The following is a 21,773-nucleotide window of genomic DNA, read 5'->3' as shown; positions in this document are numbered from 1 at the left end:
AGAAACTTGGTACTGTCACCTACACAACTCAGAGGACAAAGCCCAGGCTGCTGGGGGTCCCAATGCCATGGAAGTTTAGGTTTGAAACTGGCTGCTGAGTCTGGGACCAGGATGGAAGTCTACTAGAGGACTGGGCAGGAGAGGCTCTTCTGAATTGAAAGCAACCCTGGCCACGGCCAGTAGCTGAGAAGCAAGCCACTTCATAATCAGTGTGGTGCCTAGTGGGAGGCAAATAAACCTTCACTGGACAAGGTTCCAAGTCTGGGCACCTCCTGGGGATACCTGTGCTAGCGGCAGGTGATTCCCCAAAACCACCCAGTACAAATGATGGTGTGGCTGTTGGCCTCCTAAGTAATCCTCTTTCTCTCAAGCCACACACCACCTAACTTTGGAGGATGAAGGATTGGGTGTGCATAGGAGCCTGGCACACCATGTACCAGGCAGGGCAGAGATATGATTCTCGCTCTAGCCCCAGCAGGAGCTTTTCCAAGCAACCTGAGACTGCAACAGGACAAGCCACTCTTGGGTCACCAGGAACAGAAAGGAGACCCAGTACAAGCCAAAGGGCAAGTGCATGCTAGCTGTGCACAGGGCCCTCTATCCTGCCTATGTTAAGAACAAGAGCTATGGAGACACCTGACCCTCAGGACCAAGGAAAGGTTCTGCCTGAGATGTTCTAAGTCAAAGGAAACACTGACCTAGTACAATGCTGCCCCAAAGGGCCAGTGAGATAAAGCAGGTCGTTAGGCACAGAGCTATACACTACAGAACATGGGCAGCTATCACAGGGAACCCAGCAGAGGGCGACCAGCAAGGGTGAGATACCCAGCATGGGGCTCACCTTTCTTCTCTCGGGCAATCTTCCTCACACCTTCTCTGAAGTCTGACAATACCTGCAGGTAGGGCATGATGATGGACTCCAGCTGTGGAAAGAATGAGTTTGAATCACAAGAGCCATTGCTGTATTTGTAAATGAATACTTAACAGGTTACATGCTGCTGTATCCTGTGTCTGGAAGCTCACAAGTCCTTGTAATGCCAGGTGGTATGAGAGTTACATGTGCTGGAGTGGAACTAGACCCTATCTCCAGTCTTTTTGGATAGATTGAAGAAACTAGCCACCATACTGTCAACCTTGGCTCACAATACCTAATAAAGGTGATGTGGGTGGGCCAGAGAGAAAAAAGCACCTTTGGGCTTCTAGCTAGATTCACTCAGTAGACGCTGCTTTGTCCATTGCTGACACAATGTGTTTTCCTCAGGACAGACACTGTTGCCAGAAACCTGTCCTTACCAACTCCAATGGACCACTGGGATGCACTGACCACTGTGACATGTGGGCCTGCTGAGGACCAATCATCTTCTTACGTGTACAACTAATTGATGTACAAAGGCTCACTACCTACAGTGACCCTGTGGATAAAGCCAGGGGACCCAGAGCCACACTGGGAAAGACCCAAACAGGAGTCTAAATCTAGAACCATCTTACAGTGTATTTCTCTATCTCCAGGACCAAAAAGGTCTGGGACTTCTGAGCAGGGTCTCCCTGTGTCTCAATTACACAACAGCTCAGGAATCAAGATAAGGAAGTAGTGGAAACACTGGCTGGGAGGCAAGAGAGACCTGAAGTCTGAGCTAAGTAGGCCTGGTCTTCCACCAGAAAGACTGATGGAATCTGTGTCATTACAGCAGAGGCTCTGGACTTCTGGAGTGCAATTAGACCTTGTCTCCAACCCCCCCTTGAATAGCTTAAATAGGTCAGTCACTATAGCACCAACTTGGCTCCCAGCACCCAAAGAGGCCTCCTGGTAGAGGGTAGGGTCTGTCTCCAACAGTCCTGAGGTTAGTATCCTGTTGCCAGCTTCTACCTGAGCACAAGAGGTTTAGGCCCAGATCTGACTCTGGGTCACACAGCACTTTTTAATTTGGAAATCATTCCTGATCTTCACAATGGGAGCTGTGGTATAGAGGATGTGTGGCCTTACAGGCTTACCACATTCATTTCCTATAAGCCAACTTTAAGGGGATAATGAGACCATCTGGGGATGCATGATGTGATATATCTGAAGATGCCTCTCCAAGACCACAGTGCTATGGAAGACTAAAAACTACTTTTAAGTTCAAAGGCAGAATGACTTCCATGAGGAATTATGTCTTTTTCAAACAAAGATCTTTTATGTATATGGTGTTCTGCACACATATGCTGGCAGGTCAGAAGAGGGTACCAGATCTCATTATGGATGGTTATGAGACACCATGTGGTTGTTGGGAATAGAACTCAGAACCTCTGGAACAGTTGCCAGTGCTCTTAACCTCTGAGTCATCTCTCAAGCCCTATGTTTTGTTTTTTTGTTTGCAAAGAAAAGAGGGGGGCTCAACACTTGGTGGTCTTGTAAAGAATCCAGTTCCTAGCACCTGTACTGGGCAACTCACAATCACCTGTAACTCCAGCTGCAGGGACTCTGATGCCCTCTTCTGAGGATCTGCATTCACATGCACAACCCCCCCCCCCCCCCACTAAAAATAAATAAAATGTCAAAAAAGCAAGCTGGCAGCATTGTTGTTAAGAAGACAGAGGAGCCTTGTATGAGTTTCTAAAAAGCCCCAGCAGTGACCCCTATCTGGCAAAGTCTAGAAGCCACCACACCAACAGTTCACTGAGTCTCAGAGAGATCTCTTTCTTCATGGGAGCAGGGCTCAGGGTTGACAGCCCTGTGTGGAGGAGGAGCTGCCTGGGTTGCTCATCGGTAGGAAACAGCTTTGAGACAGCTTTGTCTTTCCATCTGAAACTGAGCTACTGTTTTCATTAGCACAGCAGATGCTCCATCTAAATATTTATTATACACACTGTCTGAATTTCATAATTAAAGAGCACTCTGCAGAAGGAGGGTGGCAGGGAATCTTAAATGAGCTGTCCCATGATACAGAGGACCATTCTGACACGTGTGACTGTCAGCCCACGAGACTTGCAAAAGCTGAAGCCAGCTGTGAACATGGGTCTGTTCTAAAAGAGGTTTCCTGGCATGCTTAGACTGGTACATGGATGCTATGGGTCTGTTTTAACAGAGGCTTCCTTGCATGCTTAGACTGGTACATGGATGCTATGGGACCATGGCTTTCCATTTTCTTGGTAATGGCTGATAGAACAGGGGTTTGGGCTATGTGGTGGACTCTGGGCTGGTGTGAGAACTAGACTTGGCCTGGCATGGGGTTCTGCCCAGCTCTGAGGGGCAGTGGGAATTCCCCCAGGATAGCACTGTGGTATGTGATCACATGACCTTTAGGAAAGTATCCACTGATTATAGCATCCACACTCCACATTTTCAGGTTGAAATACTTGGGAGGAAAAACAAATCCTGTGTTTGTACTGAACATGCACCACCATTGCCCAAATCACACAATGTAACCATCTGTACACCATTACAACAAGGGATAATAAACAACCTAGAGTAACTTAAAATTTATAAAGGAGGCCTAAGGAGACAGCTGTTGATGAAGTGCTACTGGGCAAGTATGAGGACCTGAGTTTGCTCCCCAGCACCAACATAAAAAAGCCAGGGTAATGGGACATGCTTATGGTCCCAGTGCTGGGGATACCAGGTCAATGAGAGACTCTGTCTGAAAAACAACGGAGGTAGCTTTCTGAGGCTGACCTCTGACTTCTACATATACACAAAGGCATACAGGCAGGCACGCATACAGAGGGACATGAAAAGGGACATGCAGATGTGAGAATCAGAGGGTGGCAGCAGCTGACCACTTGGGGACCCTTTTGGTGCACTTTACTTACATTCAGGTTGGTTCCAGGCCCACCAACGGGGAAACCCAGGGGGCTCTCCTCCTCTATGGCCCCAAAGATCTGAGGGAAGAAACAAATAGGATTCAAACCGTGAGTAGGATGAACAAGATATAGATAGAGGTGAGGTGTCACCTATGGCCAGTAGCTCAAGAACTGTCCTCATGAGTAGCTGGGGAGAAGCAGGGAAGAGCAGTATCAAGCTCTATAACGCTATCCCACGGTGCCTGTGTCTATCAATGGAGAAGCAGGGAAGAGCAGTATCAAGCTCTATAACGCTATCCCACGGTGCCTGTGTCTATCAATGGAGAAGCAGGGAAGAGCAGTATCAAGCTCTATAACGCTATCCCACGGTGCCTGTGTCTATCAATGGAGAAGCAGGGAAGAGCAGTATCAAGCTCTATAACGCTATCCCACGGTGCCTGTGTCTATCAATGGAGAAGCAGGGAAGAGCAGTATCAAGCTCTATAACGCTATCCCACGGTGCCTGTGTCTATCAATGGAGAAGCAGGGAAGAGCAGTATCAAGCTCTATAACGCTATCCCACGGTGCCTGTGTCTATCAATGGTGCATCCTGGCTCAGAGCTGTTGCTCTGACCCTCTTCCAGCTAAAAGCCACAAGAGGCTGATGACAAGGACAGAAGGATAAGGGCAGGGAAAGTCCCACTGGCCTGGGAGGGAGTGCTGCCTCAGAGCATGGTGGCCTGGAGCCACAACTGCTCTGCACATGATATGCTGAGTCAAGGTCTTGACACTGGCTTTTGCTTAGCAGGGACCAGCAGCTGTGGCGACAGATGGCTCTAAGGCTTTTTTGTTTTGTTTTGTTTGTTTTGTTTTACGAGACAGGGTTTCTCTGTATTGTTTTGGAGGCTGTCGGTCCAGCCCAGCCTCGAACTCACAGAGATCCGCCTGCCTCTGCCTCCCGAGTGCTGGGATTAAAGGCGTGCGCCACCACCGCCCGGCCGGCTCTAAGGCTTTAACCACAATCCAGGAAGGCCCCAGACCAAGATGGTGCCAGGCAGCATGAGGCAGCTTCCAGTACCACTCAAGCTAAGTTCCCATCATGGGCCTGTCTCCAGGCTTACCTTCAGCATGCGGGTGAGGTACAAGGCAACGCTCTCCAGCAGAGCCCGGTTGGGCCTCCTCCTTTCAGCCTTCCTGGCTGCAATGTAGAGGTTGCACTGACTGACCAAAGCCCGCATCTCCTCCATGACAGTGCGGGTGTCGATGTTATCACACAGGGCTTCATGAACTGCTGTCTTCTTGTCATAAAAGCTGAGCAAGGAAGAGGAATGGAAGCAATAGTCAGCCCTGATGTTCTACCACAGAAATTCTCCAGAGTCCAACAATCAGAGTCACTGCCACCAGCAGGTACTGCACATCTGACATGTGACAGGTCATGATCATCAGCTACAGGACAAACCATAGTACAGATACCATCAGTTGACCCAGAAGACACATTACATACACACACACACACACACACACACACACACACACACACACTCGATCTCCCTCCCTTCCCAAGGAAAAGGCTCCATCTTACTTCTTACTGAGCTCCACCTCTTCAGCTTCCCACTTTTCAAACTGGCCAGTGATGTCTACAGGGGCTCGGAGGATGTCTTTCACGTTTAAGAAAAACTCCTGAAGTTATGGAAGTCAGGTTAATGGCATTTGGACAACCTTCTACCTAGAGAGACTTGACGTCCTACTGACGTGATGTCACTTGAGGGGAGATCTGTCAGCACAATGCACACAGGTCCAAAAGACACAGAACACTTCTTCCTCAGGACAGAAACGTGTGACAATTCCCTGGGCAGGAAGCCTGAGTCAGAATGAAATGTCCCACATGTGAACATGGCCTTCGCTCTGCAGCTATCAGTTTCAGGAAGTGGCACCAAGTGGCATCACTGTGCCCTGGCTTATATCAGAAGACGCACACCACCAAACAATGCCCTCCACCTCTAGCAAGAACTGGACACTCACATTCATGAACTTTTCATACTGAAGTGCAGATTCCATAGTGTTGCTGGAATAGTCCAGTGTGTCTTTCCAAGAGTGCATGAGGAATGCCAGCCTCAGCTGCCGAGCTGGGGGCAGACACATGGTCACAATTATTCCTGAGCAGCTGTTGGTACCCAGGCCATGGTTTCTGCAGGAGCTCTGCTTACCTGAGTGCTTCTTTAAGGCGTCTTTAATGGTGATGAAGTTTTTCAGTGACTTGGACATCTTGCAACCTGCTATCGTCAGGTGGCCCGTGTGCAAAAAGTACCTGACCCAGCAGTCATTTTCAAAGTAAGCCTGAGTACAAAGAGACGGGAGGAAGGCTTGGCTGCTTGTCAGGAGATTCTGGACACCTAATGCATGGTGTCTTGCTGTGTGCACCATGAATGAGGTAGGTGCCACCTCTCCTAAGTGGGCCACCTAGGGCTTGAAGAGAATCCCCTGGTGACCTGCCAGCAGGATACAATTGGTCTGAACCTAAGCCTCTCTGTTCCTGAAGGTCAAGCTGTTACCACTGAGATTTCAACAAAATGATTAGGATACAGCTCTCCCTCAGCTCCCAAGATGGATGTCAAGTTAACCTAAGGCTCTTCCTTAGGGTGCTGCTGGCGTCTCTCTAGCAGAGCAGGAAGGACATGATGCTCCCTTTCCAGCAAGGCAACCTGTCTTTACCTACCTCTGACTGGGCCAGCTCATTGTCATGGTGGGGGAAGCGGAGGTCAAACCCTCCGCCATGAATGTCCATTGAGGCTCCCAGGAGTGTGCCTGCCATAGCGGAGCACTCTATGTGCCATCCTGGACGACCCTAGAAAGACACAAAGGGCCCTGCTGACCATTCCAAACATGCACAGACCTTCATTACTCTGAACTTCACTGTAATGGCTTCCAATCTTCACAGGACAAACTAAAGGCAACTCTGTTTATACAGTTCAAAGTCAGTCTCTGTGGCTGTGGCTTAGCTAAAGCCTGGGATTATTTCTAGATCCCCAAGCACTCAACAAATGGCAAATAGCCACACACACAAGACTTGCCACAAGGCTGTCACATAGTCATCTGGACCTCCAGCGCCAACAACATCAACATTCATGCATAGACACCCAGAGCAGAAGCCTCTGAGGCAGCCACTAAGAGATGAGGAAACCAAGTCCTGAGAAGAGAAGCTGCTAACTTAGAGGCCCAGCATCAGTTGGCATGCAACTCTCCACTGTTCCAGAACCAGGCTTGGTCCCAGCAGCACTGTCCACCCTTTCCCAGCACCCACCCCATCACTAGAGCTGCCTATTAGAGGACTAAGGGAGCTATGTTAGCAGTCTGTGACATCACCTCTTCTAAATGTCCCTGTTCCTAACAGTAGCTCACTTACCTTTCCCCAGGGACAAGGCCAGGATGGCTCTCCTGGCTTGGAGGCCTTCCACAGGGCAAAGTCGTTGGGAGAGCGTTTCTCACTGAGGCGGTCAGAGGAGATGCTCAGGTCACCTGTGATTGTGAATGGTTCAGGGAAGCAGGCACGGTCATTTACAGGTGCCTATAGGAGTGTCAGCACCTTACCTCAAGGCCACTCTGTGTGTCTATGGCTAATCCTTCTCATTAACCAATTAACTTGTGACAGATATGAGTAGCAATCGCTGCCTATCAGCTCTTAAGTCTGACTCTGAGCCAGGGTCTCAGCTACTGTGGCAGTCCTACAGACACACCTGTCTCTTCAGCTGTGAACTCTATGTGTGTGGGAGAGGTCATTACACTCTAGGCTGAAGCTAAGTGGGTGTGTGATTCTCTGGGGCACCCAGGGTCAACAGTGCCCAGAGCTGCAGCATGCTACTTTCCAGAAGTGCAAAGGTGTGGCTGAGCTGCTGTGCACCCCTCTGCAGAAGCTGAGGGCAGTGGTGACAATTAGATTCACAGAGCACCAGGTGAAAGAGCTGAGGTGTAGCCTCAATGCATTTCCTGCCAGATCCTCTGAGGGAACCACTGGCCAGAGGCACTTGGGACAGCAACACACAAGTATAAGATGGCTGGAGACCCAAGAGGATGGCACTGGCACTAGGTACATGAAGGGCCTATAGCTAGAGCTGCTGTGGAGATGGGGACTTGGTCCCCCAAACTGACGATCAAGTCTATGTTAGGTGAATGGATGGAATGAATGTCTTCTTTCCACCTCAGGCTTAGGCCCTGAACTGTAAGGGTCTATCTGATTCTTGCATCCATGGAGCCCTGTGGAAGCCCTGTCTCTTCAGCTGTGAACTCCATTTCTGAAGCTAAGTGGTTGTGTGGCTCTGGGGGCCAACAGTACACACAGCTGCAGCATGAACCTTTCCAGAAGTGCAAAGGTGTGGCTGAGCTGCTGTTCTAGAAGGCTGACTTGGAATCTAAATCAGCTCCGTCGTTCAGGAACTAAGTGCCCAGGCTTGATGCCCTGAGCTGTGGTGGAGGGAGGCATTACTAGGGTATCCTAAACACCAGTTTGAGATGCTGGACACCTCCTGAATGCATAATGTTGGAGTAGGCAGGACTCCCGCCATCACCTACTGGCCCCAAGACAATCACTGTTACATTATGTGTGTGCTCATCTACAAAATGAAAATAATCTTTTCAAGAGAAATGCAGAAACATGAGGCATCCAGGACAGACCTTAGCTGGGCTCCAGTTCCTTTTCCTACTGTTCCTCTGCCAGCAAGAAGCATCCAGCACCACAGCTCTTGAGGCTCCATACCTCGGTCTTTCAGCTAGCCTCTCACACAATCTAGGCTACAGCCATGTTCTCCATGCTATCTGTGTCTGTGGAGAGCCAGCTTCTAGCTTACCAAGTCATTCACTAACTTGCCTTCACCTTAACTCCTCTGCTCTCTCTCCATGAACTGTTCTCCGCTAGTTTAATGCCTGACTGCTTAGCTCATTTCCTTTCTGCTTATTCATAGCCACTCGTGCTTGGCGGTCAGCATTACTCTTGACTCCCTGTGCCTCTGTGGTCTCCTTTCCTCTGAGGGACTCGGGAGTAGAAACCTCAGGTAGCTTGCTAGTCTTCCATCCCATCCACACCTGCACATCTGCACCGTGGCCAGACAATCAGAGGACTGTTTGGGACTAGCTCTCAGACTTCCTTCTGTACCTGGCCTGTAGTCTGAGGGCTTAAAGGGAAAGATCCCAGAGGATGGAGAGATGGCTAAGAGGTTGTGAACACTAGCTATTCTTTGAGAGGACCTGGGTTCACTTCTCAGCACCCACATGGTAGTTCAAAACCATATATAATTCCAATTTCAGGGGGTCCATACTTTTTGACCTTCTCGGTCGGGCACCACTTGGTGCACAGATATATATGCAAGCAAATACTATACACATTAAAAACAAAATTTAAACAGGGAAAGCTGCTATTTGATTGCTTCAACCATGTCTGTTAGCATATTCAAAACTTTTGCTCCACTGTTAACCCAACCTCTCTGTTTCTGCAAAGTATGCAAGGCTGGCGCTAGACATGTGTCAGTCAGTGTATGGTCCTGGAGCCCTCTCAGCTTTATCATTGTAAAGTCACCTCTTTAATACCAAATACTACACCTATCCTCCACTGGATCTAACATCAATGCTAAGCTGACTGAGTTTCTCTCTCTCTTGCCAAGGTTTCTGTGTTTTTTTGCTGAGCTTTTCAATTCTGGTATTTCTTTAGAATAGAGCTCCACAGCTGATATTTCTATATAAAGCCTACATCTTTATGGCCAGCCTGACCTCTACAAACAAAGGGTCAGTGGGAGATGTATCTACCATGAAAGTTACTCCTCATCTTAACAGTGTGCTTTCCCAACCTTGAGTTTTGTGATACTGTGCTTAGCTTCACTGTGGGTAGACTTCTCAACAGTGTTGTCATGTGGTCCTGCCTCACCCAGGAAAACGCTGACAACTATGTTTAAGGCCTCTGTGTCAAGTCAAGTGTTCCATCAGAATAGCTTAGGGCCAGGTCCAGTGCCTCTCTGTTAAGTGACTCTCACAGCAGCTGAAGGCCCAGGACCTGCGTCAGGACAGTAGAGGGCTAACTTCTTTGTTTCTTAAACAATGCTGTCTTGAGCAGAATATTCCTGGCACTCTTTTAGGGAAAGCAGGCTGCTCTCCATGTGCCTGTGAAGTATACATGGGCACCCACCATGACCAAGAGGTAGAGACCTGGTGTAGTCTGTGAGTGAGGAGGAACAGCTTAGCTTTGCTTCCACATGGGCTCTCTGAGCTCTCACCTTCCCCTTCCTGAAGAGCTTTCTGGTCCCCAACGGCCTCAGGCACCAGCTTCCCATAGGAGTGCTTTTCACTAGCAGCAAACTTGGCTGTGTCGAAGTAGACTGACCCATTTGAAGCATAGCTGGAAACAAGAGGAAAGGGGGTCTCAGACACACCCCACAGCACTGAAGAGAAAGCATGAGGGACCGGGAAGTGCCAACGGCCAAGGTCATCAAGCCTCTGCTCTCTGCAGGTGGTCAGAAGCCATAGTTTCATGGGTTGAGTAGGAGCAACAGGGAGGCCTCCTGACGCACAGGTAGCCGGTCTTAGTGTCAGGCAGGATGTCCCTCACAGACCCTCTGCTTGGTGTACTGTAGCCACTTGATTACATCCCCATTTGATGGCACAACACCATCCGACACACCTTCTCCTCTCTGTGTCTGCATTCTACTTTGTGATCCTGTCATGGCTCTCCATGTGTCTTTAGCATATTCTTCTAGCACAGAGGAGTGTCCTCTCTGACCCAGGCTTGTCACTTGGCTGGACCAGTGTCTCCTGCTGCCCTGCAGCCACTTGTCACGTGGGGTGAGGTAGCACTTTAGCAGTGAATAGTCCTCTCTTCTCTAGTCTGTGCAGCCAACAAGTAGAGAAGTGACTGAGGTCAGGTCCAGTAGTGCAGTCAGAAGGTATCTAGTACTGCCAGCGGTACCAGGGTTCCATCCATAACCCCCTTTGAGGAACCCATGAAAAGGCTAACGTTAGTGATGTGGGAAAGTTTCCAGCTGTCAGACATGCTAGAGCATGAGCTGGTTAGTGTCTACACTAAAATCATAACCAGGCAATAGGACACATACTCATGAAGTGTCTAGAGGGTACTGATGTTTCCGGGGGCCCTGCAGGCATGATGCTCTGCACCCTGGCTGGTTCAGCAGGAAAACAGATACATAGCAGACAGAAAGACCTGGTCCTTCCATGCCTGGGGTCTGCATGGGGAGAAGACTTAGGTCACCTGAGCACTGGCCTCCAGGCAGTCATGAAGACTGTGACAGTGCTTCGAAAGAATGGCTGTTGGGAGCTAGCTTATAGCCAGTTCTGCCTCTTCAGCTAGCTCCCTGACTCAATTTTCCCTGTTAAATGCTTGTGACAGTGGTGTGTCCCATGTATGTCATGAACCAGGCAAGGGCCTTGTCCTTTAAGCAATCCAAGTTCTTGCAGCAGAGCTGGAGTCAAGTGCAGCTTTAGGTCAGGTGCTGGGCTGAGGAGTGAGAAGGTGTGGCCCCCACACCTAGACTCTCTCTCCCCATGGAGCTGAGTGGCCTGGCAGGGGAGGGGAGGTTTCTCATGCTCACCCATAACCATTGTCCACAATCTTTTGGACGAAGTTCACAATTTCTGGCACATACTCGCTGACCCGGGTCAGGACATCAGGAGGGAGAACCTGTGGGGAAAGAGTCTTAGCACTTTCTCCAGACCAGTCTGAAAGCCTCAGCCTCCATTGAGTACATGACTGTCAGAACCCACAGCATAGACGTGTCATCCCTGCTACTAGAAGGACTGTGGCAGGAGGATCACAAGTTCAAGACCCACATAGAAAACTCATTGAAACTGTTTCAAAATAAAGGTTAAGGGCCAGAAAACTGTTTCAGCAGGAAAAGAGACACATGGTAGACAGAAAGACCTTCCTGTCTGGGGCCTGCCTGCAGCAGGAGACTTAGGACACCTGAGCACTGGTCTCCAGGCAGTCATGAAGACTGTGATGTGACATGGACTTGTCCTGCTTTCTGGGAGTCCTTCATGAACTCAGTTGATCCCTATTTATTTCCTTATGTTCTTATTCTTTTTCTTTTTTGAGACAGGGTCTTTCACAGAGATCTATCTACCTGCCTCTGCCTCCAAATGTTGGGATTTACGTTTTTTTTTTTTTTAAGATTTTATTTATTATGCATACTGTGTTCTGTCTCCATGCATCCCTGCAGGCCAGAAGAGGGTACCAGATCTCAATACAGATAGCTGTGAGCCATCATGTGGTTGCTGGGAATTGAACTCATGACCTCTGGAAGAGTAGTCAGTGCTCTTAACCTCTGAGCCACCTCTCCAGCCCAAGGTTGTTTATTCTTGAGGCAGGATCACATAACACAGTTCAGACTGGCCATGAACTTGAGATCCTCCTGCCTCTGCCTCCTGAATGTGGGGAACACAGGTGTCTCTGCTGCCACAGCTAGTTCCACCCCGGATTTCTGACTTCTTTTCTAGGCAGTTCCAAGTGCCAGGCATGGGAATACACATGAAAACACTAAAACAAGAAGAAGCATCTCCTCACCCCTCATTCAAGTTCAACATTTACTCAGCCACTGAGCTTGCAAAATGAAGACACTGGATCACAGGCTTTCTGGCTTTACCAAAATCACAACTTGTAAAGAAGAGCTTGGCCTGAGAAACCAAGGACCAGGCAACCCAAGACACTCACGTTCAGGGCTTCCATGTCTTTGTGGAACTCTTCTTCCCAGAACTTGGGCAGTTTGGAGAAAATAGAATTGTCAGTCACCTCACTGCCACCTGTAGAATCCAGCCAGTCAGAGAGCAAGTCCTTTGCTTCCTCCAGCAATACCTAGAGAAAGGATATCTACACATGAGCTAGCTTTCATGCAAGCACACACAGAAAGATGGCAGGAGCCAATCAGCGCCCTGAGGTCAAAGCCAGCCTTGCAGGGTAGGATCCATGAGTTGTCATCTCCCACTGTTGGTGAGAAAATGTCTGTCCTTGTCCTCCTAGGATGAATGTGTTGAGCACATTACCTCCAGCAGTGTAGGGCTGTGAGGCCACCAGCAGTCTGCACTCTGTCACAAGAGTACAAGGCAAAGAGCAAAAGGTAGATATACAAAATGCAGATGACCTGGCAGAGCCAGGGCACCAGGGAGGACAGTGGCAGGGACGCTGGCAGGAAAGGATGCAGGGAACTACACAGGCTGGCACTGCTGTCAGTGTTCCTGGAAGTAGCAAGGCAGATCTCTTCAGGGTGCTCACACTCTTCCCCACATGAAGGGCAGGGAATCTAGAAAAGGCAAGAGGAAGCTGGGCACGGTGGCTCATGCCTTTTCTCAATGCACTAAGGAAGCTGAGGCAGGAGGACTGCTATCAATTTGAGGCCAGGCTGCACTACACAGCAAAATACTGTCTCATAAACAAACAAACAAATGAATAAATAAATGAGGAAGCCAGGTGCGGTGGCATGCATTTAATCCTACCACTCAGGCAGAGAGGCAGAGAGGCAGAGAGGCAGAGAGGCAGAGACAGAGGGAGAGGCAGAGGGAGAGGGAGAGGGAGAGGGAGAGGGAGAGGAAGAGAGAGAGAGAGAGAGAGAGGGATCTCTGTGAGACAGGACTACATACAGACTGCATCTAAAAAAAAAAAAAAAAAAAGAAGGAAGAAAGAAGGGAGTTCCCAGATAAGTAGTGTGTACCTACAAGTGTCACATCTAGACTATAAGTGTCACATTTAGAAAAATATAACCTTCAGATGACAAGCAACAGCAAGCTACAAGATAACATGGAAATAGTTCAGGCAGGTGTAAACAGAGAAACAAATGAAACTTTGAGATGAAATCTACTAACCATTAAACATTCCAGAGAACATGACAGGGCTGGAGGGGAAAGAGTGGGACTTGATGTCACAAAATATTTGTTTATACTGTGAAGATGGGTCTTTGCCAAGGTAGCTTCTGATTGGTTTAATAAGGAGCTGAATGGCCAATAGCTAGGCAGGAAGAGGTTGGGTGGGACTTCTGGGGAGAGAGAGAGCTTTGAGAAGAGAGGTAGAGATGCCAGTGAGACATTGAAGAAGTCAGACTTATGGTACAGAGGAGAGATAAATAAGCCACATGGCAGAACACAGATGAATAAAAACTGGCTAATTTAAGGTACAAGAGCTAACTTAAAACAGCGCTTCTCAAAGCTGTCAAAGCAGAAGACTCAAAGGGTAGCCGCACCCCATCTAGGTGTGACTAATAGGAACTGTCTTGTCCAGGGGAAAGATGGCTCCATGAAGTAGGTGACATCAAAATCTAGTCCATTCAAAGGTCATGACCCCAAAGCCAGTATATGGCCTGAAGCCTCCTGCTTCTTGGGAGCTCTGGAAAGGCAGGCCACCAAGTCCAGACAGCACCCACCAGCAGGGGCTCTAGTGGACATGGGAAAACTGTGCTTTTAAAAAGTTTTATTTTTTATTCATGTGTATGCATACATGTGTCTGTCATGTGGGTGTACGTATAAACAGGGACCAGAAAAGGGCATCAGATCCCCTGGAACTGGAGTTAAGGGTGCTGGGAACCAAACTTACTCTTACCCACCAAGTCGGCTCTCCATGTCTCCAGCCCAGAACCCTGCGTTTAGCAGCTATGGGCGAGGAGACCGACGCTGCTCATGAAGAGCAGGGCAAAGGGTGGAAGTCACGAAAGCGAATCTGACCTCACAGAGACTGAGGTGCACGAGGGCAGATGGCTCACACACCTAACAGAAGCTTTAAAAAGAGATCACAGTGTGTGGTTGGCAGCTGTAAGGGAGCTCTGTGTTCTGACTTGTACTACTTAGAAAAGTGGGGGCAGTTACTTCAGGCCACTCAGTTACAACACACAACATTATTTCAAAGGTGACCACTGATGTGTTGCTGGGTGACAATACCCACTTAGCACTGCTTCAAAAGCAAGCTCTGAAAGGGCAGCTGTGGACTACTAGACTACTTCCAGGGAAGGAAGCCCACAACGCAGCAACCACCCAGAGGCCAAAAGAAACCAAGACACTAGGCCTCACACCTGGGACCAAGGAAGGAGAGCAGAGGTTAGCTCCGGCTACACTGATTTTTTTGAGGTAGACTGTCCAAGATCACTCAGCAGACAGAAAGCAGGAGGCTAAACTTCAACAGTTATCCCCATACACAGGCCACTTAGTGAGGGACAGAGGTAGGTGCAGGAAGAGGTGGCATGAAGCTGAGAGCAGAGGTAGGCTTTCAAATCCATGCTGCCGTCCAGTGCAGAGGTCAGTGGGTGTGGATATTTCTAGGGACTAAATCACCGTCCACTTGACAGGAGATAAAATACCTCACAGCAAAAACCAACCTTCAACTTGAAACCCACAATCAGAAGGCCTCCAAATATATAAATACGGACGTGGTGAAGAAGACTGGATTTTAGCTCCAGCGCCAGCAGTGAGGATGTGCAAGAAGTGTAGAGGACACTGCGCCACCCACACAGCAGGCATGAGACAAACAGAAGCACGAGCTCTGCTCAGCTCTAGACTCTAGCATCCTAGAGGCAATGTGAGGCCTCGACAGCAGCCAGGAGAACAGAGTGCACCATAAAGGATACAAGAATTGACAGCCCAGCCGGGCGTTGGTGGCGCACGCCTTTAATCCCAGCACTCGGGAGGCAGAGGCAGGCGGATCTCTGTGAGTTCGAGGCCGGCCTGGTCTACAAAGTGAGTTCCAGGACAGCCTCCAAAGCTACTGACAAACCCTGTCTCGAAAAACAAAAAAAAAAACAAAAAAAGAATTGACAGCCCATGGAGCCAGTGCAGACAGCAAAGCCAGTAATGTGACACATAACTAAAGAGACTGGGTGAACTCACCAGGGACAACTCCCAGAGGGCCAGTCACAATGCTTTACCTCCAGGAACCCCACCAGGTTCTCATTGCCTGTGGGACAATGGAAGGAGGAGGGACCTTTTTGGAGTAGAGAGAAGGCCTGCCTGCCCGACCACCGTGGGCTTCATGTCCCCCAGAAGCCATAAGGCAGACACAGTGAATGCTGATACTCTAAGAAGGTGAGGTTAATGGTGTTTAGGTTACCAGCTTTTTCCATTCTGCCTCTGACAGTGGATGATGCACTTTCTAGGCTCAGGAATTACAATAGATTTCTATACTTTATAGCTTACCAAGACTCAAGTGTTCTGGTAGTCACACACAATGACCTATGACACTGACTTCAGGAGAGCTATTTAACCAATGAGGAGCCTGCCAGAGCTTCATCCGAGCAGAGACTTCCCAGAAGAAGGAAACAGTCAACACTGACCAGCTCCAATCAGCTTGTTCCAAATAAGCAGGGGAACTAAAGACCACTTGTGAGGGTCACAGAGCAGGCAAAGATGTCAGCATGTATCAAAGAAGAGGCCCCAGGGCTGCCTTCTCAGCAATGACAGGCTGTGAAATAGAGGAGGCAGAGCTTAGCAGAAGGAAGTCAGGTCACCGGGGTGGTCCCTTCCCATCTCTGCTTTCCAATAGCCACAAAAAACGTTAAGTGGTGATGCACACCTTTAATCCCAAAACTCAGGAGACACAAGCAAGATCACTGACTTTGAGGCCAGACTGGTCTACATAGTGAGTTCTAGGACAGCCGGGGCTACACAGAGAAATCCCATTTCAAAAAACAACAACAAACATCCAATAGCCACAAAATTAGCATCCTCCACATGCCTCTCCTGCCACACTCTGTGGTTCTACCCAAAGCATCAGGGCCAACCAAGGACCCAAACCCCAGAAACTGACCAATGGGACTTTTCTCCTTAAAAGTTGGTTCCCGGGGTGGGGGGAAGGGGACCTGGGAAATAGAGAGGGGGAGAAGTGGAAGAGAGAGTAGGAAGTGGAGGAACAGGAAGGTTGACTGGGGGCGGGTAGGATAGGGGGAAGAGGGAATCATAGGTTAGAAGACAGATCAGGCACCATTGTGACCTCTAGTGATCTAAACGGATGACACCAATTGGCAAGCTAAGCAATAGTGTAGAGACCACCTCGAATGCGTATTCCTGATAGTGAACTTGATGTCTATAACCATCCTGGAGCCTTCATCCAGTGACTGATGGAAGCAGAGGCAAACACCCAGAGTTAAATACTGAACAGAAGCCAAGGAACCCAGCGACAGAGAGAGAGGAGCGAAGAGCAAATTGGCAAAGAATGGGCTGGCAAAACCAGCAGAGACAGCTGATCCGAACAGGGGAGAACTCTTGGACCCCAGACCGACAGCTGGGAGGCCAGCATGGGACCGATCCAGACCCCCTGAATGTGAGAGTCAATGAGGAGGCCTGGGCTACCTATGGGGTCCTGAGCAGTGGATCAGTGTTTATCCCTTGAATACTAACAGACATCGTGTGTCCATAACACAAAAAGGGTTGCTCTCTCTGCCTGGACTCTTCGGGAAGTGCCTGGACCCTACCCTGAATGAAATGATAGACTCTAGATATCCCCTATGCGAAAGGAATTGGCAATAGGGTGGGAGGATGGGGGGATGGAGGGGTGCTGGAGGAAGGGAGGGAGAGGGAACTGGGACTGACATGTAAAACAAGCTATTTAAAATTTAAAAAAATGTTTAAAAAAAAGTTGGTTCCCTTAGGAATTTGTCACAGTAACACAAAACTAGCATATAACACGACAGACATTATTGAAGATGGAGGGATGGAGGGAGGAAAGGAGGAAGGAAGGAAGGAAGGAAGGAAGGAAGGAAGGAAGGAAGGAAGGAAGGAAAAGCAAGCCCAAAACCCCACTCAGTATGAGTTGGTGAGATGGCTCAGCAGATAAGGGCACTTCCTACCAAGGTTGACAATCAGAGTTCAATCACTGGGAACCACACAGTGGAAGGAGATAACTAATTCCTGCAAGCTGTCCTCTGATTTCCTTGTTCATATAGTGATATGTGCACCCACCCTGACAAATAAATAAGATTGTAACTTTAAAAAAATCACTCATGCTGGGCAGTGGTGGCACATGCCTTTAATCCCAGCACTCAGGAGGTAGAAATAGTTGGATCTCTGTGAGTTCAAGGCCACCCTGGTCTACTGAGCAAGTTCTAGAACAGCCTCAAAAGCTACAGAGAAAACATGTCTCGAAAACCCCAAAAAGAAAGGAATGAATGAACAAATGAATAAACAAACAAACAAATAAGTAAATAAAATCAGTCAACAAATCGGTATAGCAGTGTGGTGATTAGAAGGAGGATGTCCCTCACAGACACAGGTATCTGAAGACTTGGTCCCTGATGCGGTACTATTTGGGGAGGTGGTAGGGTTGGTGGAAGTGCATCAGTGGAGATGGGCTTTGAGAGTTTATAGCCTCACTCCACTTCCAGTTTGCTCCCTTAGCTTCCTGCTCTGGCTGCCTGTTGCCATGCCTCCCCCACCACTATGGACTTTCCTTCTGAAACCATAATCCACCACCCTGCACCACCATCCCCAAACTCCTTCTTTAAATTGCTTCTGTTCATGGCGTTTTATCACAGGAACAGAAATGTAACTGCTACCAGTAGCAATGAACAACTGGAGATCAACTTTTTTTTTTTAAATGTGCATTTGTGTTTTATCTGTATGCATGTATGTGTGCGGGTGTTGGATGCCCTGGAACTGGAGTTATAGACAGTTGTGAGCTGCCATGTGGGTGTGGGGAATTGAACCTGGAAGAGCTGTCAGTTCTCTTAACCACTGAGCTCTCTCTCCAGGCCTGAGAGCTCAACATTTTAAAAACTGTTCTTTAAAGTAGCTCTGAACAGTCATGAAAAAGTGCTTGATAACACATGTCATCAATGAACTACAAATTAAAACACAGCAGAACCAGGCACAGTGGTGCATACTTTAAGGTGCTCAGGAGGCAGAAGCAGGTGGATCTCTGAGTTCTAGGTCAGCGTGGTCTACGTAACAAGTTCCAGGCCAGCCAGAGCCAATATAAAGATCCTGTGTTTGGAGAGATGGCTCAGAGGTTAAGAACACTCAATGCTCAGCCATGGTGACCTTAATTTGAATCTCAGCACCCATAATGGGTAGCTCATAACTGCCCATCACTGCAGATTCCAAGTATTTGACTCTATCTTCTGATTTTGTGTGTGTGTGTGTGTGCGTGCGCGCGCGCACACACACAAATAAACCCAACCCAACTACCAAAAGGCCCACACTTATGATGGTGGCAGAGTCTTCAGGACTCTGCTGATGACAAAGCAGTGGGAACTCTCAAGGCCTGTGGAGTTCAGAAGGGTCCTAACACTTTAGAAGACAGTTGGAAGCTTCTTAAGAAACAATCATTCATCTGCTGAATGATCTGGAAAGCACACTCATTGTTATTTATCCTAAGAGCTGAAAACTTAGGTCCACAGAAAGACCACACACAGCTCTCTAGAACAGCTCTATTTATAACTGCCAAAACTAGAAGCAAGACACCTTTCAGATAAACAAAGGGTGCAAGGGTGCATCCAAACAATGAGATATGGATATTAGTTAAAAAGATATGAGCTGTTGGGCGTTAGTGGCACACGCCTTTAATCCCAGCACTCGGGAGGCAGAGGAAGGCAGATTTTGTGAGTTCAAAGCCAGCCTGGTCTACAGAGCAAGTTCCAGGACAGGCTCCAAAGCAATACAGAGAAACCCTGTCTTGAAAAAAAAAAAAAAGAACAAAAACAATAAAACAGACAAACAATAAAAACCTCACAAAAAAGTCAAAGGACACAGCTGGGCAGTTCTGGGTAGCTGAAGCTAGGGCACGCGTATCTCAGTTGTTTCCCTGAGTTCTGTGACTGGTCATGGCAAACTGACTAAAGTCAAGGAGGACTGTGGGGACCCTGGATTCACAGCTGACTAGTCACAAGGTAGGTGACAGCTTGTTACTTGGGGTTGGCACCTGAAAGTTGTAAGGGCTTCACCTCATAGGTTCTGAGGCCATCTTCACAGAGTGAGTATCAGAACTGAGTGAACTGCAGGGTGTCTGGCAGGGATCTCTGAAGGGTTGTTGGTGTGTACAGGGGATGAGGAGAGGGCAATCTCTCACATTTGGGTGTGAAGCCAGTCTGGAAACGCAACTATGCAACTGCAACTCAGTCACACCTGGGGAAGGCTTGTCTGCAGAGACACATGAGGTGCAGCAGCGACTGGGAACTCAGGGGAGAGAGGAGCATGTGGGGCACACACAGCTTTAGGTCTGTGATGATGGATCCAGGTCCTTACCCACAGGTCCAAACACACAGGACACATAGCACATGTGGTCACATGTGTAATCCCAATGTTTAGAAAGCTGACCTTAAAGCCAAACAACTACTTATCACTACAGGCTGCCAGATGGCAACAAAGGCACGACTCTGGTGGGGCGCTGTTGATGGGGGAGTTGTGCAGGGAGCAGGAACCACATAACCTCTTATTTTTTGTGACTCAGACTCCATTCTAAGACATATCTTTTTGTTTGTTGATTTGGTTGAGACAAAGTCTTACTTTATAGACCAGGCTGGCCCAGAAATCTCAGAGCTCTGCCTGCTGAGTCTAAAGACATGGTAAAAATAAGATCTTTAAAAACCAAATAGCCAAGCCGGGCGTTGGTGGCGCACGCCTTTAATCCCAGCACTCGGGAGGCAGAGGCAGGCGGATCTCTGTAAGTTTGAGACCAGCCTGGACTACCAAGCGAGTTCCAGGACAGCCTCCAAAGCCACAGAGAAACCCTGTCTCGAAAAAACCAAAAAAACAAAACCAAATAGCCAGTCCTGGTAGCACAGACCTACAATCCTAGCCAATCTATAGGTTCAGGCATCAAGACAGCATTCAAGGCTGATCTGAGTAACACAAGGAAGGAGACTCACCCCCACCCCAAAAAGGGGAGGAGAAAAGGCTGGTGTGGTGGCAGAGTGCTCACCTATGTAAGAAAGCCCTGGGTTTCAGCTCCAGCATGGAAGGAAGCGAGGGAAGGGGAAGAAGGAAGGTGGTCTGGTTAGGACAGGAGAGGCAAATGGCCCAGCACCAGAGGACCTTCTTCTCAGTAGACTTTAAACTGCTGTATCAATAGGATAAACTGTCAAAAGAACTAGCAAAGACACAGAGAATCCCAACAACATGGCTGAGGAAAGGAGGCGCAGCACAAAGAATACAGAATCCTCTCTGGTACAAGGCAATGTCCCCAACCTGAGACTAGATAGATGCATTCTGCTGGAGAATGAGTCTCACCCAAATAGCAACTAAGTTGATGTGAAAAGTGCAGTGCACTTGGAAACAAGAAACAGACTTTTCAAAAGATTAGAAAGGTTATCAAAAGTTCTCCAAGCACGTGCTATCAGACCAGCAAACAAGGCCTGGGGTGATGGTACACACCTTTAATCCCAACATTCCTTTAATCCCAACATCTAGAAAGCAGACACAGGTGGATCTCTGTGAATTTGAGGTCAGTCTGGTCTACACAGTGAGTTTCAGGATAGCCTGAGATACATAGGGAGACCCTGTTTCTAAAAAACAAACAAAAAAACCAAAACAACAAAAAACCCCACTTAAAATAGAAAATGAGCTCACCCACTAAGAAGTAAAGAGCAGAGAATGAAGGCTGGGATGGAGAGATGGCTTGGTGGTTAAGAGCATTGGCTGCTCTTCCAGAGGACCTGGGTTCCGTTCCAAGCACCCACATGGCAGCTCATAACAGCCTGTAACTCCAGTTCCAAGAGATCCAATATCTTCTTCACACCTTCATAGACTCCTGTATGCATGTGGTACTTATAAACTCACCAAGCACACATACATAAACATACAAAAAACCCCAGTCTTAAAAAAATAGAATGAAGGAAAGAGGCAACAAAGAACAGGCAAGGGTTGATGATGCGGACAGATCTAGAGGATCAACAGACCTAGTAAAATGGTCTGGAATATTCCATGTGCCACAGGACTCCACCAAAACTTATTTCCTCTCAGACTGGCAGTAGGTGCGTCTGCTGGGCTGGACAATACAAATAACAGAGTCCACATAGGAGTTATGCAGAATGTCCCGGCACTATAGCCCCCAGGAA

General features: G+C 48.4%; 1 protein-coding gene across 3 annotated transcripts in view; it reads right to left on the bottom strand.

Moving 5' to 3' along the window:
- Positions 1–21,773, bottom strand: part of Cars1 (cysteinyl-tRNA synthetase 1) — a 51,170-nt gene that overhangs the window by 4,430 nt on the left and 24,967 nt on the right. For all 3 annotated transcript variants that reach the window (XM_040750898.1, XM_040750908.1, XM_040750918.1), the window contains 11 exons: positions 12,464–12,604; positions 11,346–11,434; positions 10,017–10,138; positions 7,163–7,275; positions 6,476–6,604; positions 5,967–6,096; positions 5,782–5,885; positions 5,342–5,439; positions 4,881–5,070; positions 3,790–3,858; positions 842–923 (listed from right to left, as the gene is read on the bottom strand). In XM_040750898.1, the coding sequence (XP_040606832.1) occupies positions 842–923; positions 3,790–3,858; positions 4,881–5,070; positions 5,342–5,439; positions 5,782–5,885; positions 5,967–6,096; positions 6,476–6,604; positions 7,163–7,275; positions 10,017–10,138; positions 11,346–11,434; positions 12,464–12,604 (1,267 nt within the window). The remainder of the gene's footprint in view (positions 1–841; positions 924–3,789; positions 3,859–4,880; positions 5,071–5,341; positions 5,440–5,781; positions 5,886–5,966; positions 6,097–6,475; positions 6,605–7,162; positions 7,276–10,016; positions 10,139–11,345; positions 11,435–12,463; positions 12,605–21,773) is intronic.

This window comes from Mesocricetus auratus, unplaced genomic scaffold, assembly GCF_017639785.1.
Source record: "Mesocricetus auratus isolate SY011 unplaced genomic scaffold, BCM_Maur_2.0 Super-Scaffold_4256, whole genome shotgun sequence".
NCBI classification, from domain to species: Eukaryota; Metazoa; Chordata; class Mammalia; order Rodentia; family Cricetidae; genus Mesocricetus; species Mesocricetus auratus.
This window is presented reverse-complemented; position numbering and strand designations above follow the sequence as displayed.